The sequence below is a fragment of the Jaculus jaculus genome, chromosome 20 (assembly GCF_020740685.1).
Source record: "Jaculus jaculus isolate mJacJac1 chromosome 20, mJacJac1.mat.Y.cur, whole genome shotgun sequence".
Lineage (NCBI taxonomy): Eukaryota > Metazoa > Chordata > Mammalia > Rodentia > Dipodidae > Jaculus > Jaculus jaculus.
The window spans coordinates 26,189,856-26,208,975 of record NC_059121.1 but is presented as its reverse complement, the minus strand read 5'-3'; the positions used below and the strand labels follow the sequence as shown (position 1 = coordinate 26,208,975).

Here is a 19,120-nt window from a genome sequence, read left to right as displayed (position 1 = left end):
CTGAAAAGGCACTGAATCACAGCTACCACGACACAACTTAGAATTCAGCTTCTTTTTAATTCACGTTCTTTTGCTGACAGAATCACTGGCACATATTGCTGTTTTATTTTATTTTATTTCTCATCTAAAATCTTTTTCTTAAATACATTTTCATATTTCCTGAACCTGTCATCTCATCATGTAACTATTTTTTCTTCACCAAGTATTTATTTAGCATCTATAATGATCTCTGTTGGTACTTTTCTGTTAATAATGTTATTGATACCTGTCCTGTGATCTATAACTATTCTATATGTAATCTATAAAGTGTTCCATATGTGATCTATAAATGTGACAGATAAATGTTCAAAATGTCAATCAAATGAAATATCTAAAGTCATAAATGGTTTAGATATTTCTCTTGTCAATTTCACTTGAAATAGTTATGACTCTGTTTGAATGTAATGAATGTAAGCCATATTCTTGCCTCCTCTAGATGTTTTTTGTTACAGTAAATAATTCCAGAATAAATATATTCTCTTGCCAGTCTCATGGCATGAAGGAGACTCACAAAAAACTAGCTTGATACATGTTTTTATTTCATCTTATTTTATTTTATTTTTTAAGGTAGGGTCTCACTATAACCCAGGCTGACCTGAAATTCACTATGTAGTCTCAGGCTGGCTTTGAACTCACAGTGATCCTCCTACCTCTGCCTCCTGAGCACTGGGATTAAAGGAGTGAGCCACCATGCCCAGCTAGTTTAATGTCTTTTAAAGAAATCAAAAATGATTTTATGGCCTTCTCTCCAATTCTGAGACTTAGACCCAAGGGGAAAGGTATAGTTAGTCATAAAGTCTTTGAAACTCCTTGCTTGCAAAGTTCCAAGTCTATTGAAAACAGACTGTTCTAATTAGTGTTCTGTTACTTCATGGAGGCTTAGGGGAATTTAATGGAGTTTGAAGAGCAGAAAGTAACTCTGTGCACAAGAGGCTATTTGGTTCCTTTTGCTTTAAATTTTTAATGTGACATCTAATGAGAAAGTCAGCTAACCACCTCAATGCTCTTTATAAGAGAAATGGTTGGGTGCCTAGAACATGGCACATCTCTAAAACACAGTCTCTAAGTAAATAGAGAAGAAGCAATTGGTGATAGGTTTACTTCTAAAATCAGTAATGCCAGCTCGATCCAACCATGCAGCCACAACCGAGTAACAGCTTCATGAAAGCCAAACAGCAGCACTGGTGGCAGCTGTGACCGGAGCCTCTTGCCCGGAATGCAGCGCAGAAGCGCCGTGGTCCTTCTCCCATAGAATCACGCACCAGTGTCAACCTGGTGTGAGCCAGGGTGTGGTTTTCACTGTGAACACATGCCTGTAGTCATGTGGTCTTCTTGAACTTAAGCCTGCAGTCATGTTTGTAAAGTAATGCCGATAAATGCCGTTGGAAAATGATTGGAGATGAACAGTTTTAGGAAAGTAGATTGAAGGCCAGAGAATTCTCATTTCCTTAGGACATACTTTTTCTAAGATTCAATAGCTTTTTATTCTTTATTTATTTATTATTATTGGGTTTTCGAGGCAGGGTCTCGCTCTAGCCCAGGCTGACCTGGAATTCACTATGTAGTCTCAGGGTGGCCTCGAACTCAAGGTGATCCTCCTACCTCTGTCTCCAGAGAGCTGGGATTAAGGGCAAGCACCACCATGCCTGGCGCCTGGTGTGTGTCTGTGGCCATGCCACCTTCCATTTCAGAATTGAGTTTGTTCGAGTAATGTGCCCTTTTCATTGTGACTACCTCCCACATTGGCTGGAAACTCCCCCGGTGGTGACGTATGTGCAGTGTGGCTACTTTTTATGACTGGGTCATTGTGTTTAGACCTTTCTAAGTTGATGTCAGGGAATCCTGAAGCTTCTTGATGGTTTGGGGAAACATCATGTCACCAAACCTGTATCTCCTGGAAGAAGGAGGAGGAGGAGGAGGAGGAGAGGAAGAAGAAGAAAACAACTGAGAGAAGAAAGTACAAAGGGCAGGATGGGCAGCTGGCGAATGAACGCCCGTTTCTGCCGCACTAGGAAGCGCTTTCAGAGCATATTGTCATGTTCTGGTCTTCGGCAGGATTCTGCGTGCCTACCGTCTTTATCACGTGCACATTCAACTACTGAAACCTGGGATTATGTGCTAGCATGAGATGCCCCCCATCTTTTAGACGACCACTGTCGGCACCTCAGGGGTGACCTTGAGCGGCCGCTAGCCTCCCGTTCCTCATGGTGTGAGATGTCAATTTTCTCTTCATGCTGAGCCACTGAGATTTCGAGGCTATGTCTTCACAGCCAGTGCCTCTGCACGGAAGCCTGCCACTCCGCAAAGAAAGATCTTCGTGGCATCCTTCCCAGTGCATCGATTCTCCACGCTGTGCTTCTGAGTTGGGGGGTGGGGCAAGAGCCTGGCACTGAAAACGAGTGATGACAGAACGCACACAGTAGAGAAAAGCCCACGGCGGTGGGTATTTTCCAAAGATAGGCGCACTTTAGATGCAGGCTCCAGTTACTCAGTCCTGAGGCAATTTCCCCAGCTCCCAGAGCCTCGGCTGTGTTCAACAAATACCAAGAGCCCTTTTCTCTTCTTCTTCTTCTTTTTTTTTTTTTTAAAGCTGACTACAAAGTCATAGCCACTGTTTATTCTATACTGTTTATGCACTATGACTTGACTTTTAAAAAGATCAAATACCTCGCTTATCTGCATCTAATTTTTAAACTCTTTCTCAGCCCTGTTGTCTTTTAGAGAGATCTAAAGCTGCCTTGAATAATGGTCTTGGAAAAGTTTTAGTCTTGCCAAGATTTCTTTCCAACTACTGCGTTTGCATATTTCTTGGCTTGGCACACACAGTGCTCCCGCACTGGGCAGGACACACACTGAGAGGGCATGCAAGACAGACATGCAAGCTGTGTGGTTTCAGACGTCATGGGAAGGTGTCCTGTTTCCAAACAAAACATCTTCTTGAAACGTAACTGGACAGCGGTTGGAAGCATAAGTAGTTAAATAATAATACTTGTTATTTCTAAAAAGCATGTACTGGAACTGCGTTTGTACACACAGTTTTATGATGATTCAAGGGATAATTGGATATCTAAGATATTTCTAATCAGCAGGATCACAGAAAAGGTTGATCAAGTTTTTATTGTAATAATGACACAACAGCATAATTAATAAGTGAAGCTTAGAGAGAAGGGATGAACTTCCTAAATGGTCTAACATTTAATAACGTGTGAGTGTGTTGTGTGAGTGTCTCATTCATGGGTGTAGTTGTCAAGAATTCTAAAACTGTCTTCAAAAGTGCATGATTATTATTTTTTAAGTTTTTTGTTTATTTTCTTTATTTATTTGAGAGCTACAGGCAGAGAAAGAGGGAGAAAGAGAGAAAGAGAGAGAGAGAGAGAGAGAGAGAGAGAGAGAGAGAGAGAGAGAGAGAGAACGGGCATGCCAGGGCTTCCAGCCACTGCAAATTAATTCCAGATGTGTGCACCCCCTTGTGCATCTGGCTAACATGGGTCCTGGCGAATCAAGCCTCAAACCAGGGTCCTTAGGCTTCGCAGGCAAGCGCTTAACCGCTAAACCATCTCTCCAGCCCAGAAGTGCATGATTATTGACAAAAGCATTTTATATGTATCTACCCCAGCCTGTACTGGGAATTGAACCCGAGGACTTGGTACATGCACAGCAATACTATAGCACTGGGCTATGCCCTTTTCATCCCCTGCTTTGTTTTCTTTAAGTTTTAAAAAAAAATTATTTTGGGGGGGGGGAGAGAGAGAGAATTGGCATACCAGGGCCTCAGCCACTACAACTGAACTCCAGATACTTGTGCCACCTAGTGGGTATGTGGGACCTTGTGCTTGCCTAAACCTTTTGTGTATCTGGATTACCTGGGCTGGAGGATGGCTTAGCAGTTAGGGCACTTGCCTTCGAAGCCTCAAGACCCATGTTCTACTCTCCAGATCCTTTTTTTTTCCATTGAAGCTGTCCTTGAACTCACCATGTAGATAAGGCAGACCTTGAACACATGTGCACACACACATATATGTTCTTAAATAGCTTCATTACTTGCAAGTATCCAAGAGTCTCAGAAGCAGAGCCAAGATGTGTGAATTTAAGAGTAGCTCGCCAGGAACCAGAAGTGTCTCTTGGCATCAAGGAGGAGCACACATCCAATGCTTCTTCCAGACCTGCCATTCCTGAGGAGAGCTATGACATCAGATTATTTCTGTGTTGTTGCAGCTAACAGAAGAGAAGAACTACTGAAGTTCAAGTTGATGTGCTCTTTTCACAGTGAATAAAATAAAGGCAGTGCCTGAAATTATTTTGTCATTACACACCTGTAGCAGACAGCTTCAGGCTCACTGAGATGAACTTCCAGACCAGGCACAGTTATGTAGGAAGGGATATTTATTGAAGCTTACAGATCCAGAGGAAGTTCCATAATGGCAGAAGAAGCTGACCTGATTTCACAGGACCAAGCAGAGAGAAAGAGAGAGAAGCACAAGCCAAAAACCAAAAGCCACACAGCACACTTCAGGAACTCCAGCTAGGCACACTTTGCATATCTTTAGATTGAAATCTGAAACCCACCACCACACCTTAAGATCCACCCGTGACATTGGCTCCATCCAGGTGGCTGCAGATGCAAACTACAAACAAATAAACAACTGAATATATTGGGGGCCATCTATTCAAACCACCACAACACCTAATGCCATAATCAGGATACACTACCACGGTTGACATTGCATTTGTACGTCAAGCCTTCATCTTGGTTCTGCACTTCCTGTTCATGAGCTCTGACGACCGGCTCCCTCCATGTGGACTGTCGTCATCCTTTGTACCCAGCAGCGGGAATCACAAAGTGACTGGCATCCTAGAAAGAGGGAGTCGCAACGGAATAAGTTCCAAAGGACGAAGTATCACTGGCAAAACCCGTGAAACGTGGTGTGAAAACAAAACCCAAAGCAGCTGGAGATACACCTGCTGGCTCTGGCTAGCTGCATTCCTTTCTGGCCTCTTCTTAAAGCTATGTCCATACCCTGCCCACGAAGAGCTCTGTAACCCTCGATCCCAGCCTCCACCTGCCAAGAAATTCATAGCTTTAAAAACATGGAGGCATTGTTAAGAATGCTATACAAAATACAGTTAATGGCTTTGAAATTTGATACGTCACACCAATCATCACTTGATGGTAACTTCTGTTGAAGTTTTCTGGAACATGATTTATAGGAAAACAGTTGTGTATAATTTTTTGTTGTTGTTGTTTTGTTTTGTTTTGTTTTTCACCAAGGTAGGGTCTCACTGTAGCTCAGGCTGACCTGCAATTCACTATGTAGTCTCAGGGTAGCCTTGAACTCATGATGATCTTCCTACCTCTGCCTCCCAAGTACTGGCATTAAAGACATGAGCCACCACAATCAGCCCAATCCCTTTTTTTTATGTCTCTCAAAGCCTTCCCAGTGTAAATAAATTCTACATTAATCTCCAAATGAAATTGGTCAAGATGAGAGACAGTAGAAGTAGGGAGAAGTGATGAGGATGTGGAAGGATGAGACAGCTGGTGGCTTGGTTATTGTAATTATGTTATTGGAACCCTTTAGAACAATAGTTAAGCAATATATGGAGAATTCTAAATAGGCTATGCCATTTATTTAACCCAGTAATCCTAGAAATCATGGTGTGAAAGAACAGGTGCACACAGGTCTTTATCCAGAGGGTATTTCTCAATATCCATGTGTAAAAAATACCAAAATTAACCTAGTGTTTTATTTTACAATTGTATTTATATAAATGTACCCATTTAAATTTATGGTTTTACAAAACATTACTATAATACTGATTACCAAAGAGAAGAAGGAACAAGACATAAGCTTTTATTTGTCATGCATGCCATATCTGAAAGAAACTAGAATGAGATATAATCAAAATGAATGACGTGTCATCCCTGCACAGATGAGGTCAAGTCCAGGAAACTGTGAGTTTGAAGTTAGCTTGGTTCCGTAACAACACCTTATCCCCAGCCCCCTCCAAAAAGAAAGATTTTGTGCTGGTGTTATTGGGCATTATTTTTTGGATATTTTAAAAACTCTCACATAAAATGACATCATCTTTCCCATCAGAAGTTGGGTGTATGTTTATAGAAAATGTGTAACTTTTTAATACATTTAATTTTTAAATATAGTTGGTGTTTAACAGCTAATATTCTTCTCTTTTTTGCTCTTTAACTTCTATTTTTCTTAAATTATGTTATCTTCTATGATTTTTGGGAGAGGCAATAAATGCTTCCTCCATAAAGAGTGTGCTTGGAGCATTTTCTTCCGGAGATGACACTTCTGTATCAACTTCTTTAGCAATGAAGAAAACATTTAAATTCCACCATGCTATAGTTTATTGAAATATTTCTTATCACTAACATTCAGTTTAATTGTTTCCAACACCTTCCTTTATATGCTGTGTTTTAAGTATATTTATCATCAGTGCATTGTTATCTTCATAGCATTCACCCCTGTCAGTAGACAGAACCCCAGAAACTTCTCTTGAAGATAACTGCTCATTTCTTTTCATCACCCCATTGGTGGTCTCCTTTTATAGTCCTCACAATGGATATTTGACCTAATTTGCTCATGAAACATCTGCACATGCACAGGGTAATTAAGTGACGACCATGGTGTTTTGAGGCATTTTTTGAAACAGACTGCTAGTAGATTTTGCTTTCCTGAAGACTTGAGAAAAAAAAAAAAAGAGAAGGGAAAGGAAACAAACAAAAACCAAAGAACATGTAGCAGAGGCTGTATGAGGTCTGAAAACTCAAAAATAAAAATAGTATTTTACTATTTTTCATTCTTATTTATTTGAGAAAGAGGCAGATTTTGTATACACACACACACACACACACACACACACACACACACACACACACACATATATATATATATATATAGAGAGAGAGAGAGAGAGAGAGGGAGAGAGAGAGGGAGGGAGAGAATGGGAGCACGTAAGAGCCTTCAGCTATTACAAATGAACTACATATGCATGCTCCACTTGTGCATCTGGCTTATGAGGGTTCTGGGGACTCAAACATGGGTCCTTGGCCTTTGCAGGCAAGTGCCTTAACCACTAAGCCATCCCTCCAGCCCTGTGTTACTGTATTAACCTTCACAGAAAACATTTTTATGCCCTGACTTAGAGACAAAGACGAATTTATCTACTTGGTGCTTGCCCATTGCTCTACCTCCTATGTGAGTCCATGTCAAGAGCATAAGCGTTGTGACACTGTAATGGCTTGAGCAGGTCAATACTAACCACTTTTAATTTTTATTGATGTAATCTTTAGAAATTTTACCATGAAAAACTTTAAAAAGGGGGGGAAACTTAAAAAAGTATAATTTTCATAAACATGTGCTCATGTTTTGGCATATTTTATTCAGAAGAAAATGGAGGAAGGCGGAGTCTTTATTACATTGTAGCATCATGCTCTGTTTTGAAAAAGCAGATATCAAGGCATAAATAGAAAGTCTGCTCAATCACTTTATTCATTAGATTACACAAATTAATAAACAACACAGCCACCCAATCATTAAAAAGAACTTCTGCTCTGAATGCTATAAGTATGCTGCAATCATGCATTGTACACTACTTAAGTACATGTAATACACACAGATATTTTGTTGTATGCTCGCTGTCCACCAGAGACCATCCTCCATAGTTTTGAAGTGGGACATGGATGGATTCAGCACTTAACTTCTCCACTGGCTTATGTTCCATTTGGCAACTTCTCACCCTCCCTTGACCATCACTTTCCTTTTCTTTTTTTGCAATACATTAATAGCGTCCTCTTCCGAAGGCTATGAAGAAGTACTGATGATTCTAGCCACTCACATTTTACTTGGCTTCCAATATAAAGTGCTGGTTTTGTGTGTATTGAACCAATTGAATTAATTGTACAGATAGTTAAAATACATGCACTGAAGTACCAGTTCTGCCATGGAGTAGTGACAAGTAAGTTACTCACACACATGTGCATGTATAAGACATATATGTGTGTACATTTATGTACATGTATATGATATATACGTGTGTACATATGTACACGTATGCGACATATACGTAAATGCAAATGCACAGACACAATAGTCAATAAGAATACCTATAATGCTTAGTACTTGTTTTCTTTATTGTTCCACCAACTCTCTTTCGTCTCTCTCCCTTTCCCCTCCTCCACTCCCTTCCCTCTCTCCCCTCATTCCCTTCTTTCACATTCTCTTTCTTCCCCTCCCTCCCTCTCTTCTCCATTGCTGCACCAAAGACATGAACAGAAATTGATCATCATGTGGCCTGGAGACATAGCTCACCGTCCAGCATGTGCAAAGCCTTGGTTCAATCCCTAGTACCAGAAATAATACAAAACAAAAATTGTCTGTTGTCCACAGTGCCCTCCTTTGTCTCATACTGTTGGCTTATGTTACTTACCTTAACGATTATATATCAGACTTGGTGTTATCTACCCCAATGGCAGTGGAATCTGAGTGGCAAGGCCCCTGGGCCTGTTTCCAAACAACTTCTGGAGGGAAAACGCAGTTACAGTTTCCTGTGCATGTCCCCCAGTACCCCCTTATGTCAGAACTCCTTTCTGCCCTTAGGAGCAGCTCTTTCTCCTGAGTGGAAAGTGGTAATGGTAGACTCAGGAGGAAAACTGGCTTGCCACTGGGAACTGGAGCTGTTTAATATGAAGCAAGAACTCTGGAACTTATGTATGCCTATGCATGTATGTAAGATGAAAGGTATCTCTGTGGTAGGAATCGATCACGGTGAACGATCGTCTGAGTAGACTGAGTCAGTGAATTCATGTTCAGGGTCAGTTCTGAGCCATAGTGGTACTCAGGGATCAGAGTTAGTGACTGAGTTTTTAATTAAAACAACATAATACATACTGTCTTTTTAAGGAAAAAAAATACTGAATTCTAATTTTTGCTTTCAGGGAATATGGAGCCATTGATGATGTAGATATTGATCTACATATCGATGTTAGCTTTCTTGACGTAAGTATCAGTCTCTGTAATATGTCTGGCTTAGTTAAATTATCCCACAAAGAAACTAACTTTGGGTCATCTTATAATACTAGTGGTGATGTGCTGCATTTATTAAGGTGGTTTAAGAAGACTTGTCAGTGAAGCCAAAATTATATATATATATGTGTTATGTGTATATATATACATATAGTTATATATGTGTATATATATATATATGTATACATATATACATGTACATATGTGTGTATATATAGTTTCATTGTTTCTTTTAAGATATCCTGAAGATTAATGGTAATAGTGTTATAGTATTTCATGATTTAAGCTTTTGCTATTTTTTCCTACTTAAAGAGGCAAAAATGAGAGAGTCCACTGGTCTTCTTTCATCCAATAGTGTTTGAGATAATTTGTAAGTCTTCATACCTTACGCATTTTGTCAGTCTACATTGCAACAGCTGTTTTTCTTTGTTACTCAGTTTGAGCTCTTAAAGGTGACAAAGTTATCTTTAAATGTATTTATGCAGGAGGAGATCGCTGTGGCTTGGGAAGTAATTCGAACAGAACCTATAATTGTCCGACTACACTGTTCACTTACCCAGTATTTAAATGGCCCAGGTTAGTTTTATCTCTCTATTATCTTGATATTAATTATGTCCTGGTCCTTAAGCAAAGTGAGTATTCATTTGATAATTCTGTGTATAAGTGCTAAGTGGTTAACAATAGTGTTATGTAGGCTCTGACCTAAGAAAGATTATTTATCTCCAATTTAATTAAGAAAACAGCAATAGATAACATTCAGTTGCATTATCATAAATACACTCATAAATCATAAAACTCATAAATTGAACATTTTCTATTAAAGGTTTTTTGAATACAGTAGCTGCTCAGTGAGTATGTAGAATTGCCCAGAGGAAGTGAAATTGGCCATCAAGAAAAAAGAAAATGGACTGGAGAGATGGCTCAGCAGTTAAGGCATTTGCCTGCAATGCCTAATGACCTTGGTTTGATTCCCCAGTACCCATGTAAACCAGATGCACAAAGTGGCACATGCATCTGAAGTTTATCTGCAGTGGCTAGAGGCCCTGGTGCACCTATTTTCTCCCTCCCTCCCTTCCTCCCTTCCTCCCTTCCTCCCTTCCTCCCTCTCTTTCAAATAAGTAGATAAAATATATTTTTAAAAGGAAAGAAAATAATTCTGCCCTTACTCTCCTTAGACTTAGCAGTTCTAAGATCGGAAAGCTGGAGAGATGGTGGGGGCCGGGGGCTCTGATCAGTGCCACACACTGATCCTGAGAGTTTATTATTTATTTATTTATTGGTGTTTCAAGGTAGCTTCTCGCTCTAGCACAGGCTGACCTGGACCTCGCTTGATAGTCTCAGGGTGGACTTGAACTCACGGCGGCCCTCCCGCCTTTGCCTCCCTCCCGAGTGTGAGACCCCTTAGCCGACTCAGCCCCACACATCTTACTGTGCGCCTCACGGGCCTCTGGCCAGTTGTCCTTTGACGCACAGGCTGCCTCCTGGTCAGAACAAGTAACAACTCGAGCCGAACACATGTGGGGACTCTCCCTAAACTTCCAGCTGCCATTCATGCTTCCTCGTTACCTGTGAGACTGGGACAAAAACCTGGATTTGACCTTTTCTGTCCCCACAATCCTTACACCCCGTTTCGGGGTTTGAGAGCCATCCATAGGGAGCTATTTGCCCCTGAATCTTCACCGAGGGTCCCCTGTGTAGACACCTGACCCGATATAGGTGGGTCAACGCATGGCCCTCGCATGGCCAGGCACCCCAGAAGCTGCTGGGAGTGTACCCTGCTTCCAGCACCCCCTGGCGACGTCTGCCTTTTCTTTCCTCTTCACGGTGGGGTGGGAGTTCAGGACCAGCCGTTGAAGACCATGAAGGTTGTACTAGCTTGGTCTATTCCATTTGTAGTAAGATTGGCTGGAACTTTCTTACGTGGAGATGGCATTATTCCATGTTTCTCATTCTCTTCATTGTTTTCTCGAATTTCTGCATTACAGTAGTTAAATGGAGGCTGTTCAATGGTGTTTACACACATTGCCTGAAAGATTTTTTTTTTTCGTCTGACACTTTAAGGAAAAATTATCCTGTAAAAGGCACAATGAGATATAATACATGAGTAGAACTCGAGATAATGTTACTGAGAAGAAACATGTAATTTACTACTCAGCAGAAACAATTAGGGTTTATCCTAGTTTCCAATTTTGTTTGCTGCAAACAAATGGAAAAGTGAGACAATATTTCTCTCGAGGTGTTTTGTGATAGAAGCCTTTGAAGGTATCAGCGTTTATAGTAATATCAACTTGCAAAAAATATCCGTGGCTAATGGAAGATTTCGACCTACTTAACAGTTCTTTTTGAAAAGCCATTTGCAAATGTATATATTATATATAAAAACACACTTTCTTGAACTACAGCATTTGACTAGGGTTAATCTGACAATAATCTGTGAGTAAGCAGGACTAATAACAGAGATGCATGTCCTCACCCATTTTGAAATCAAAGGTAAGAATAATTTCTGCCGTACAGGAGACGTGCTTATCATTGTGGGGGGCAGTGTCTCTGGATATTCCCTCCCACCCCGAGGCTCTCACGTCCTTGCCGCCCCCTCTTCCACAAACTTCCCGGAGCTCTGGTGGGTGGGTTTTAAGTTGACATTAGAGATGAGCTCTCAGCAGCTTCTGGATGTCTTCTTTGATTTTGATTTTGAGTGTCCTCAGTGTCTACAGGAAACCATTTTCACTCAGATTATTTCAAGTCTTAACTGTTATTGGCATTTATAATGCCATCCCTAGATGTGTGTACTAGTTTCATCCTCTTTCATGAAATTAAGATATTATTCTAGCCATTTTGCACAATTGCCTCTTTCCTTTCTACACTATTCATTTTTATACCTGCCTGAAAATTCCCAAGGACAAACCACACACACACACACACACACACACATATGTACACATTGTACACATACACATACATACATACATAAAACAAACAGCCTCAGGTGTGTGCTCCATTGGGGAATTGAGCCTGATCTGTCAGGCTTTGCAAACAAGCATGTTAACCACTAAGCCACCTCTCTAGCCCAAGAAACAAATATTTCTTTCATCTTAAAAAAGCAAAAATAAAACCCACAATATTGACATATCAAAACATAAATACTATGTAGAAAAAGAAGGGTGCTCAGTAGGATAAGGGGTAAAAAGGGGCGGGGGGGGGAAAGAGATATTTACATTCACAGAATGACCTCTAATGATATAATGTATAGACACAATATAATTTAAATAGCAGTGTGAGGTAGTATGGTCATTATCTTTAAATGTGTGTGTATACACACATGCACTAATGCTTCATATTTTCCATGGCTAATGGTTGAGTTTCTGGCCAATATTGACTGATTTTTTTTTTTTTTTCTCCTTTCCAGTGCCCACTGTTGATGTCTTTCAGATTTCCACAAAAGAGCGGTTTGGATTGGGACATCAGTTGAAGAAGTAAGTTTTCTCTTCAAGAGCCATGAATTTTCTTGCCTCTCAGTTCTTCTCTGTGTTTGCTCACTGACATCGCGTTGAAGTGAGCGCCTCAGGACAGGAGAGCCTGGGGGCCTTGGCACAGAGAGCCGCCTCTGCGTCCCAGCCCCGGAGCTCCTTGCCAGCTTGGGCCAGGTCCTGGGGTGTTTGCCAGCCCACATCCCCTCTCTAGCCACCCCGTGTCCAGCTGGCTCATGTGGACATGGGCTCAGTGACTCTAATGCACTCAACAGCAAAGGAAGATAGGAGGGCCTACTGCCTGGTCTCTTCCCCGCAGGGTCACTTTGAAGTGGCCAGCCTTTCACGTTAATTCTCCTGTTCTGCTCCAGGCCTTGGCACGACGGTCACCTGCCAAGTGCTGTGAGTGGGCACGGCTGCTCACTCCTTAGGCATGGAGAAGGCAACCGGCAAGCAGCCCCTGGCTCCGAGAAGCGAAATATCATTCCTATTTCCCTAAACTAAGCCTTTGAAACGTTTTCTTTCTACATGAACACTTTATTTCCTATTTGGACCTTGGCTAGAAGTGCTTTAGCTTATCCTTGTACAAATGCAAAAATACAAAATGCATGGAGTTCATTTGAATCAGGCAGATACATTCTATACGCTGTCATTGTTAGATAAGTGGCCTCCTGTTTACGGAATCAGGAGCGTTTTTGAAACACACTGATAGTTTTAATAGGTTGATGTAGAAGTAAATGATAACAGGTTGTGGGTATCAAGAAAACGGCGAATGAAGCTTGAAGCTTGCAGCAGATGCCCACTTGTTGTTGGGGTGAAGCACCCAACCAGACGCCACTTATGGAAAGCAGGGTTTTTTTCTGGCTGACAGTTTCAAAGGCGCATGTCCTCATGGTGGGAGAGGCGGGACAGGAATAGCCCTGGATCGGACATAAAGCCTCAGAGAGACTTGCTAAAAAGATTTTAATTTATTTATTTATTTGGCAGAGGAGAAAGAGAGACAGAATGGGCGTGCCAGGGCCTCCAGCCACTGCAAACAAACTCTAGATGCAGGTGCCCCCTTGTGCATCTGGCTTACGTGGCTCCTAGGGAATTGAGCCTGGGTCCTTTGCTTTTGCAGACAAGCGCCTTAACCGCTCAGCCATCTCTCCAGCCCTGAAAAAAAAAAAATTTATTGTTCAACTCTAAGTTGCTTCAATTTTCTGAATTTTTAAAAATATCTTTTATCTATAAAAGTTGGTTAAAAAAAATAGAAAAAGGAAACAATAGAGCTGAATACAGTGGAAAAGTGAGCAATGGAGCAGAATACAAACAAGGGCAACCGAAAGACATAAGACACTGAGGAGAGAAAACAGTCATTGTAAATTACATACACAGGAATTGACTTTTTTTTTTCCTGAGGTAGGGTCTCGCTGTAGCCCAGGCTGACCTGGAATTCACTCTGTAGTCTCAGGGTGACCTCGAACTCACTGTGATCCTCCTACCTCCGCCTCCGGAGTGCTGGGATTAAAAACACATGCCACCGTTCCTGGCTCAGGAATTGACTTACACCCGTATCCACGCAGCTTCAGAGAACGTTAAAGGTCAAGGAATAAGCTAAGGCACAGACTTCAGAGACAGCGGCTCGGCCGCAGTGCGGGTCGTGTCCCGTTGGTGGACGTTCCCCTTGCAGGGAACACAGGCTGCTATCGCAGAGTCTAGGGAAGCGTCAGCCTTTCACCAAAGCACGAGCACACAAAGACGTGTGCATGCACGCTACGGGATGGTTCAGTCTCGATAATTCTCCTCGTGCGTTCGGGGTTTCCGAGAACTCTAGCTTTTATCGTAGAATTTATTCATCGCTGCGTAAAATTATGCGTAACTGGGGCAGGGTCATGTGGTCATTTTCAAACACATCTCTGCTGTGTAGGGTGAGCATCAGAGTAAGCACACTCATTGCCTCTAGCAGCTTCCATCTTCCTGGTGAACGCATGCAGAGTTTAGTTTTTTGAAACACACGGACACAAGTCTTACTGTGTATGTACACCCGAAACTAACACCTCTCTGTAACTGAGTGTCTGTCTCTTGGTCAGCGTGACGCTGTTGCCTGTTCCCACACTGCCTTGGTCTCCGGTGACCACACCCCTAGCCTCACCTTCTCTCACACTAACATTTTGTACATTCTCCATAGGTGTGAGGTCACACAGTACTTGCCTTTCTGAACCTGGACGACTGCACTTAATATGACGGGCAAACAACAGGGTTTCATGTTCAACATGACTTTATCTTATTTATTTACGTGTATATCTGTGCATGTGTGTGTGTGTGTGTGTGTGTGTGTGTGTGTGTGTGTGTGTGTGCAGACATGTTTGTGGAGATCAGAGGATACCTTTTGAGTCCATCTTTGCCGTTCTACTTCATTTGAGGCAAGGTTTCTCTGGATCTCAAATTCTACTTTTTTTTTTTTCCCCTCCACATTTGCCAAAAGCTTTTGCAAAAGTCTCCTGTCCTGGCTCCCCATTTCACATTCAGCATGCTGGGATTCCTGAAGATTTTTAAAAAATATTTTTATTTATTTATTTATTTATTTATTTATTTATTTATTTATTTGACAGAGAAAGAGGGAGGGGGAGAGAGAAAGAGAGAGAATGGGTGTGTCGGGGACTTCAGCCATTGCAAATGAACTCCAGACTCATGCACCTCCTTGTGCATCTGGCTAACATGGGTCCTGGGGAATCGAACCTGGGTCCTTTGGCTTTGCAGGCAAGTGCCTTAACTGCTAAGCCAGTATCAAACTCTGATTCTCAGGCTTGAGTGGCAAAGGCATTAACCCGCTGAGCCATCTCCCCAGCCAAGGTGATTCACATCCAGGAACAACTGGAGGTCTGAGCAACCAAGTTTAAAAGTTTTTTTTTTTTTTTTTTTTTTAAATTTTAAGGTGGAAAAATAAAATCACACTTCAGAAAGCAAATATGACATAAAGATGAAAAACATGTTAGCCATTTTAATCTGCTGAACATTTTTCAGCACCATTAGCTTAGCTAGAGAAGTCACATTGTTGGTGACCTTCTTAGGTGACAGGTGACAAGAATTGTGTCCGTGTGAAAAGGTGACAAGAACTGGAGTCTTCTTAATTTTGGGAAGAAAATAATCTCTATCTTCAGGGTTCAGATACTTGTATCAATAGATTCTTTATTAGACACAAGGAAACATGATGCATGTATTATTAACACTTCAATAATTAAATTATTATTAAATTTTTATTTAATTATTTAAATTAATAACTTAAATCCTGCTGAGATCATGAGTGAAAAAAAAAAAACACCTTTCAAATGTAAAATTTAAAATGAAGTTTCTCTTGTTCAGAGCTCCAAGGCAAATTTGCTATGAGTTTGGAATTGTAGTGTCATTGATTCTAGTTTATCTCCTGTTTTCCATCACTGCCATTCAAATGGCAACATATAACTCTATTCATGACTCATCTAGACGCTCCAAAGCTACCAGGAGAGAGGTGGGTGGGGTTAGCCTATTGCGGTGTGCCTGTTGGTCAGCCGAGTTAACTTAAGGCCTGAGAGATCGTGAGGGATGGGGTAACTGTGCGGTTGCTAAGCACCACACCAGTCCGTGTTGAACGACATGCCGAATATGTGAAGGTGTCAGGTGCCGCTTTCTGTGAGTGCTATGAGAATTGAAGGGCAAAGCACATATTTGTGGCATTCTTATTTAATTCGTGCAGTATGGTAACTGGTGAATGCTGGTATCTTTTCCTTCTTCCAGAAACAATCCCTTTTTACAAGTGGTAAGAAAGAACATGACAAGTGTTCTGAAGTGACTTTTGAAAGAAATTAAACAGATTGAATTTATTATTGCATGTTCTATTTAAGCTGCTCTGAAAATACTGTTTACTGACCATATATATTTTACATGGTTTATTCCTACATACAATTTCAAAGTTTGTTCCATGAAGAAAAACACAGAAGCAAAATAATCAAGTGAAAGTTGGCTTTACTTAAAATAATTCAATTTATTTGTTATTTCTGCAGAAATTCTTGATCCTAAAGGCCATTGTCAGAGTTCTATTTATGTCTCTTATTCTTCTATGAACAGTCCTGAAAATTTGGTTAACTACTTTGTAGCATGTCATTTAATTACTTTAACAATAGGTAATTATGTTCACGCATTGTGATATAATTACTTGTATCACTTACCTCCTTGTTGGTGGGTTGGTTTGTTTTCATTTTTATGTGGCAGCTTCTCACTCTGGGCCGGGGCTGACCCAGGTCTGGCTCTGTAGTCTCAGGCCGGCCTTGAACTCACGGCAGTCCTCCACCTCTGCCTCCTAGGTGCTAAGATTAAAGGCGTGGGTCACCATGCCCGTCCCTCAATTGCCTTCTTGTTGCTGGGACAAAATAGCAGCTTCTAGAAGGAAGAGGCTTGTTGTGACTTAAGGCTCCTCTTGGCAGGAAAGTTTGATTGTGGCCAGGAATGCGGGGTAGGGGCAGGAAGCAGGCTCACATTGTATGTGCGCAGGGGAGCAGAGAGCCCACCTTTAGTGACTTGCCTCCTCCAGCAAAGGTGCCCCTGCCAAAGTTTCCACCCCCTTCCCGAGCAGCACCCCCAGCTGGGAATTAAGTTCTCACCGCTGGGGACATTCAAACTGCCCCGCTAGTCACAGTAATGCCCTGGTCAGTTGCCGTGCGAGGGTCTCCTCCACACGAAGCACCATGTGCCAGATTAACTTAGCGTCAGGCGGTGTTTAGGCTCTTGGTCAGACCCCCGCGTGCTCAGCACAGAGCACCCAGAGCCGCGCCTTCGGTGACTTTGCCGCGGTGACCACCGCGTTGTCTTTGGGTTGTAGAATCATGCAGACGTTCGTGACTCAGCAGTGGAAGCAGAGCAAGGAGAAGTCCAGCTGCCTACACAGCGCAAAGCTGTCGGAGAAGAAAGTGAAGTCCCCTTTGCACTTATTTTCCACCTTGCGCAGGTGGGTAACAAACAGGCGGGGCATTATGCTGTCTGCTGTTCGTTGAAAGCATTCACTATTTTTTTTTTAAATTATCTATTTATTTGAGAGCAACAGACAGAGAAAGAGGCAGAGAGAGAGAGAGAGAGAGAGAGAGAGAGACAGAGAATGGGTGTGCCCCCTAGTGCGTCTGGCTAATGTGGGTTCTGGGGAATCGAGCCTCTAACCTGGGTCCTTAGGCTTCACAGGCAAGCACTTAACCGCTAAGCCATATCTCCAGCCCCCAGCATTCACTCTTGATGTCTGTCCACTTGCTAAAGAAAAATACTATGTTATGAGGATTGCATCAGAAACATCGATTTTGTTATTTTTTTGGTTTGTATGGAGGCTTTCTATTTCTAATATTGTTAAAAATTCAACAAAGTTGGGTTTGCTGATGACAAAGTCTCTCCAAAAATTAGTTCCTTATGGAGGGTTCTAGGATTGCCAGGAGGGGGAAAAACATAAGGTACTATAGGACGTATATATAAAATAAAGGGTAGACTCTATCCTCTTGCTTCTCAGGACCAATCTGGTTTCATCTCTGTGACCCACGCGCACGCGTCTTCGGTGGCATTTAAACGGGAGGGTCACACATTTGCAGCTGAGTTGACGCCCAAGTGCCATGCATTAATTCTTGCCTCTCTCTAAGGTCGCCCAGTTACCCTCCCCCAGGTTGTGGCAAGAGCAAGCCCAACAAGCTGAAGCCCGAGCAGGACGGCATCTCCAAAACGCACAAGCTGCTGCGGAGGTCTTGCCCGGGCGCGGTCAAGGCCGAGGACGTGTGCACAGCCAAGTCACACCGGACCTTTGGGCGGTCGCTGTCCAGCGACCCCAGGGCCGAGCAGGCCCTGGCCACCATCAAGTCGCACAAGCTCCTGAACCGGCCCTGCCCTGCGGCTGCCAAACAGGAGGACTCCCTCACCCTGAAGTCGCATAAGTTATTGACTCGATCTTGTTCTGGGGACCCCCGATGTGAGCACAACACCACCTTCAAGCCCCACAAACTGCTGAGCAGGTCTTACTCCAGCAATCTCAGAGTGGAAGAGTTATATGGGCTGAAAAACCACAAATTGCTCAGCAGGTCTCACTCCAGTGCCCCCAAGTCGTCCCAAGCAGACTTTTGCAAGGAACCTAACGTGGAGGGCAGGAGGCTCTCCCTTACCTCAGGACTTATTGGTATCTTAACACCATCTTCGTCTTCTCAGCCTGCTGTGCGTAAAGATTTTCATCCCAATTTCTTTTTCTTTCTTTATTAGTTATGTACGTGCTCAGCGTGTATACAGCCATGTTGGTACCATCGTTAGCCTCCCCCCTGTCCTCCCCCCTCCGCAGGGACCCTCCTCATTGGGGAATGTGGTCATGCATTGTGGGCTTAGCCATCACTTATGGGAAAGAGGCGATGTCTCTGTGTATAATGTCCCAATGTGGGGCTCTGACAATCTTTCCGCCCCATTTTCTGCAAATTTCCCTGAGTCATGTTGGGTTCATCTTAGGTCTCCTTCAGTGGTGAGATCTTGGGAGCCTCTGTGTCTCTGGATCTCTGGTTTGGTAGGAGTTGAGCGTTCTCTGTGTCTATGTCCTTCACC

General features: G+C 42.4%; 1 protein-coding gene across 4 annotated transcripts in view; it reads left to right on the top strand.

The window, feature by feature from the left end:
- Positions 1 to 19,120, top strand: part of Parp8 (poly(ADP-ribose) polymerase family member 8) — a 168,611-nt gene that overhangs the window by 110,589 nt on the left and 38,902 nt on the right. For all 4 annotated transcript variants that reach the window (XM_045139008.1, XM_045139011.1, XM_045139010.1 and 1 more), the window contains 5 exons: positions 8,996 to 9,056; positions 9,569 to 9,659; positions 12,490 to 12,556; positions 17,388 to 17,513; positions 18,184 to 18,745. In XM_045139008.1, the coding sequence (XP_044994943.1) occupies positions 8,996 to 9,056; positions 9,569 to 9,659; positions 12,490 to 12,556; positions 17,388 to 17,513; positions 18,184 to 18,745 (907 nt within the window). The remainder of the gene's footprint in view (positions 1 to 8,995; positions 9,057 to 9,568; positions 9,660 to 12,489; positions 12,557 to 17,387; positions 17,514 to 18,183; positions 18,746 to 19,120) is intronic.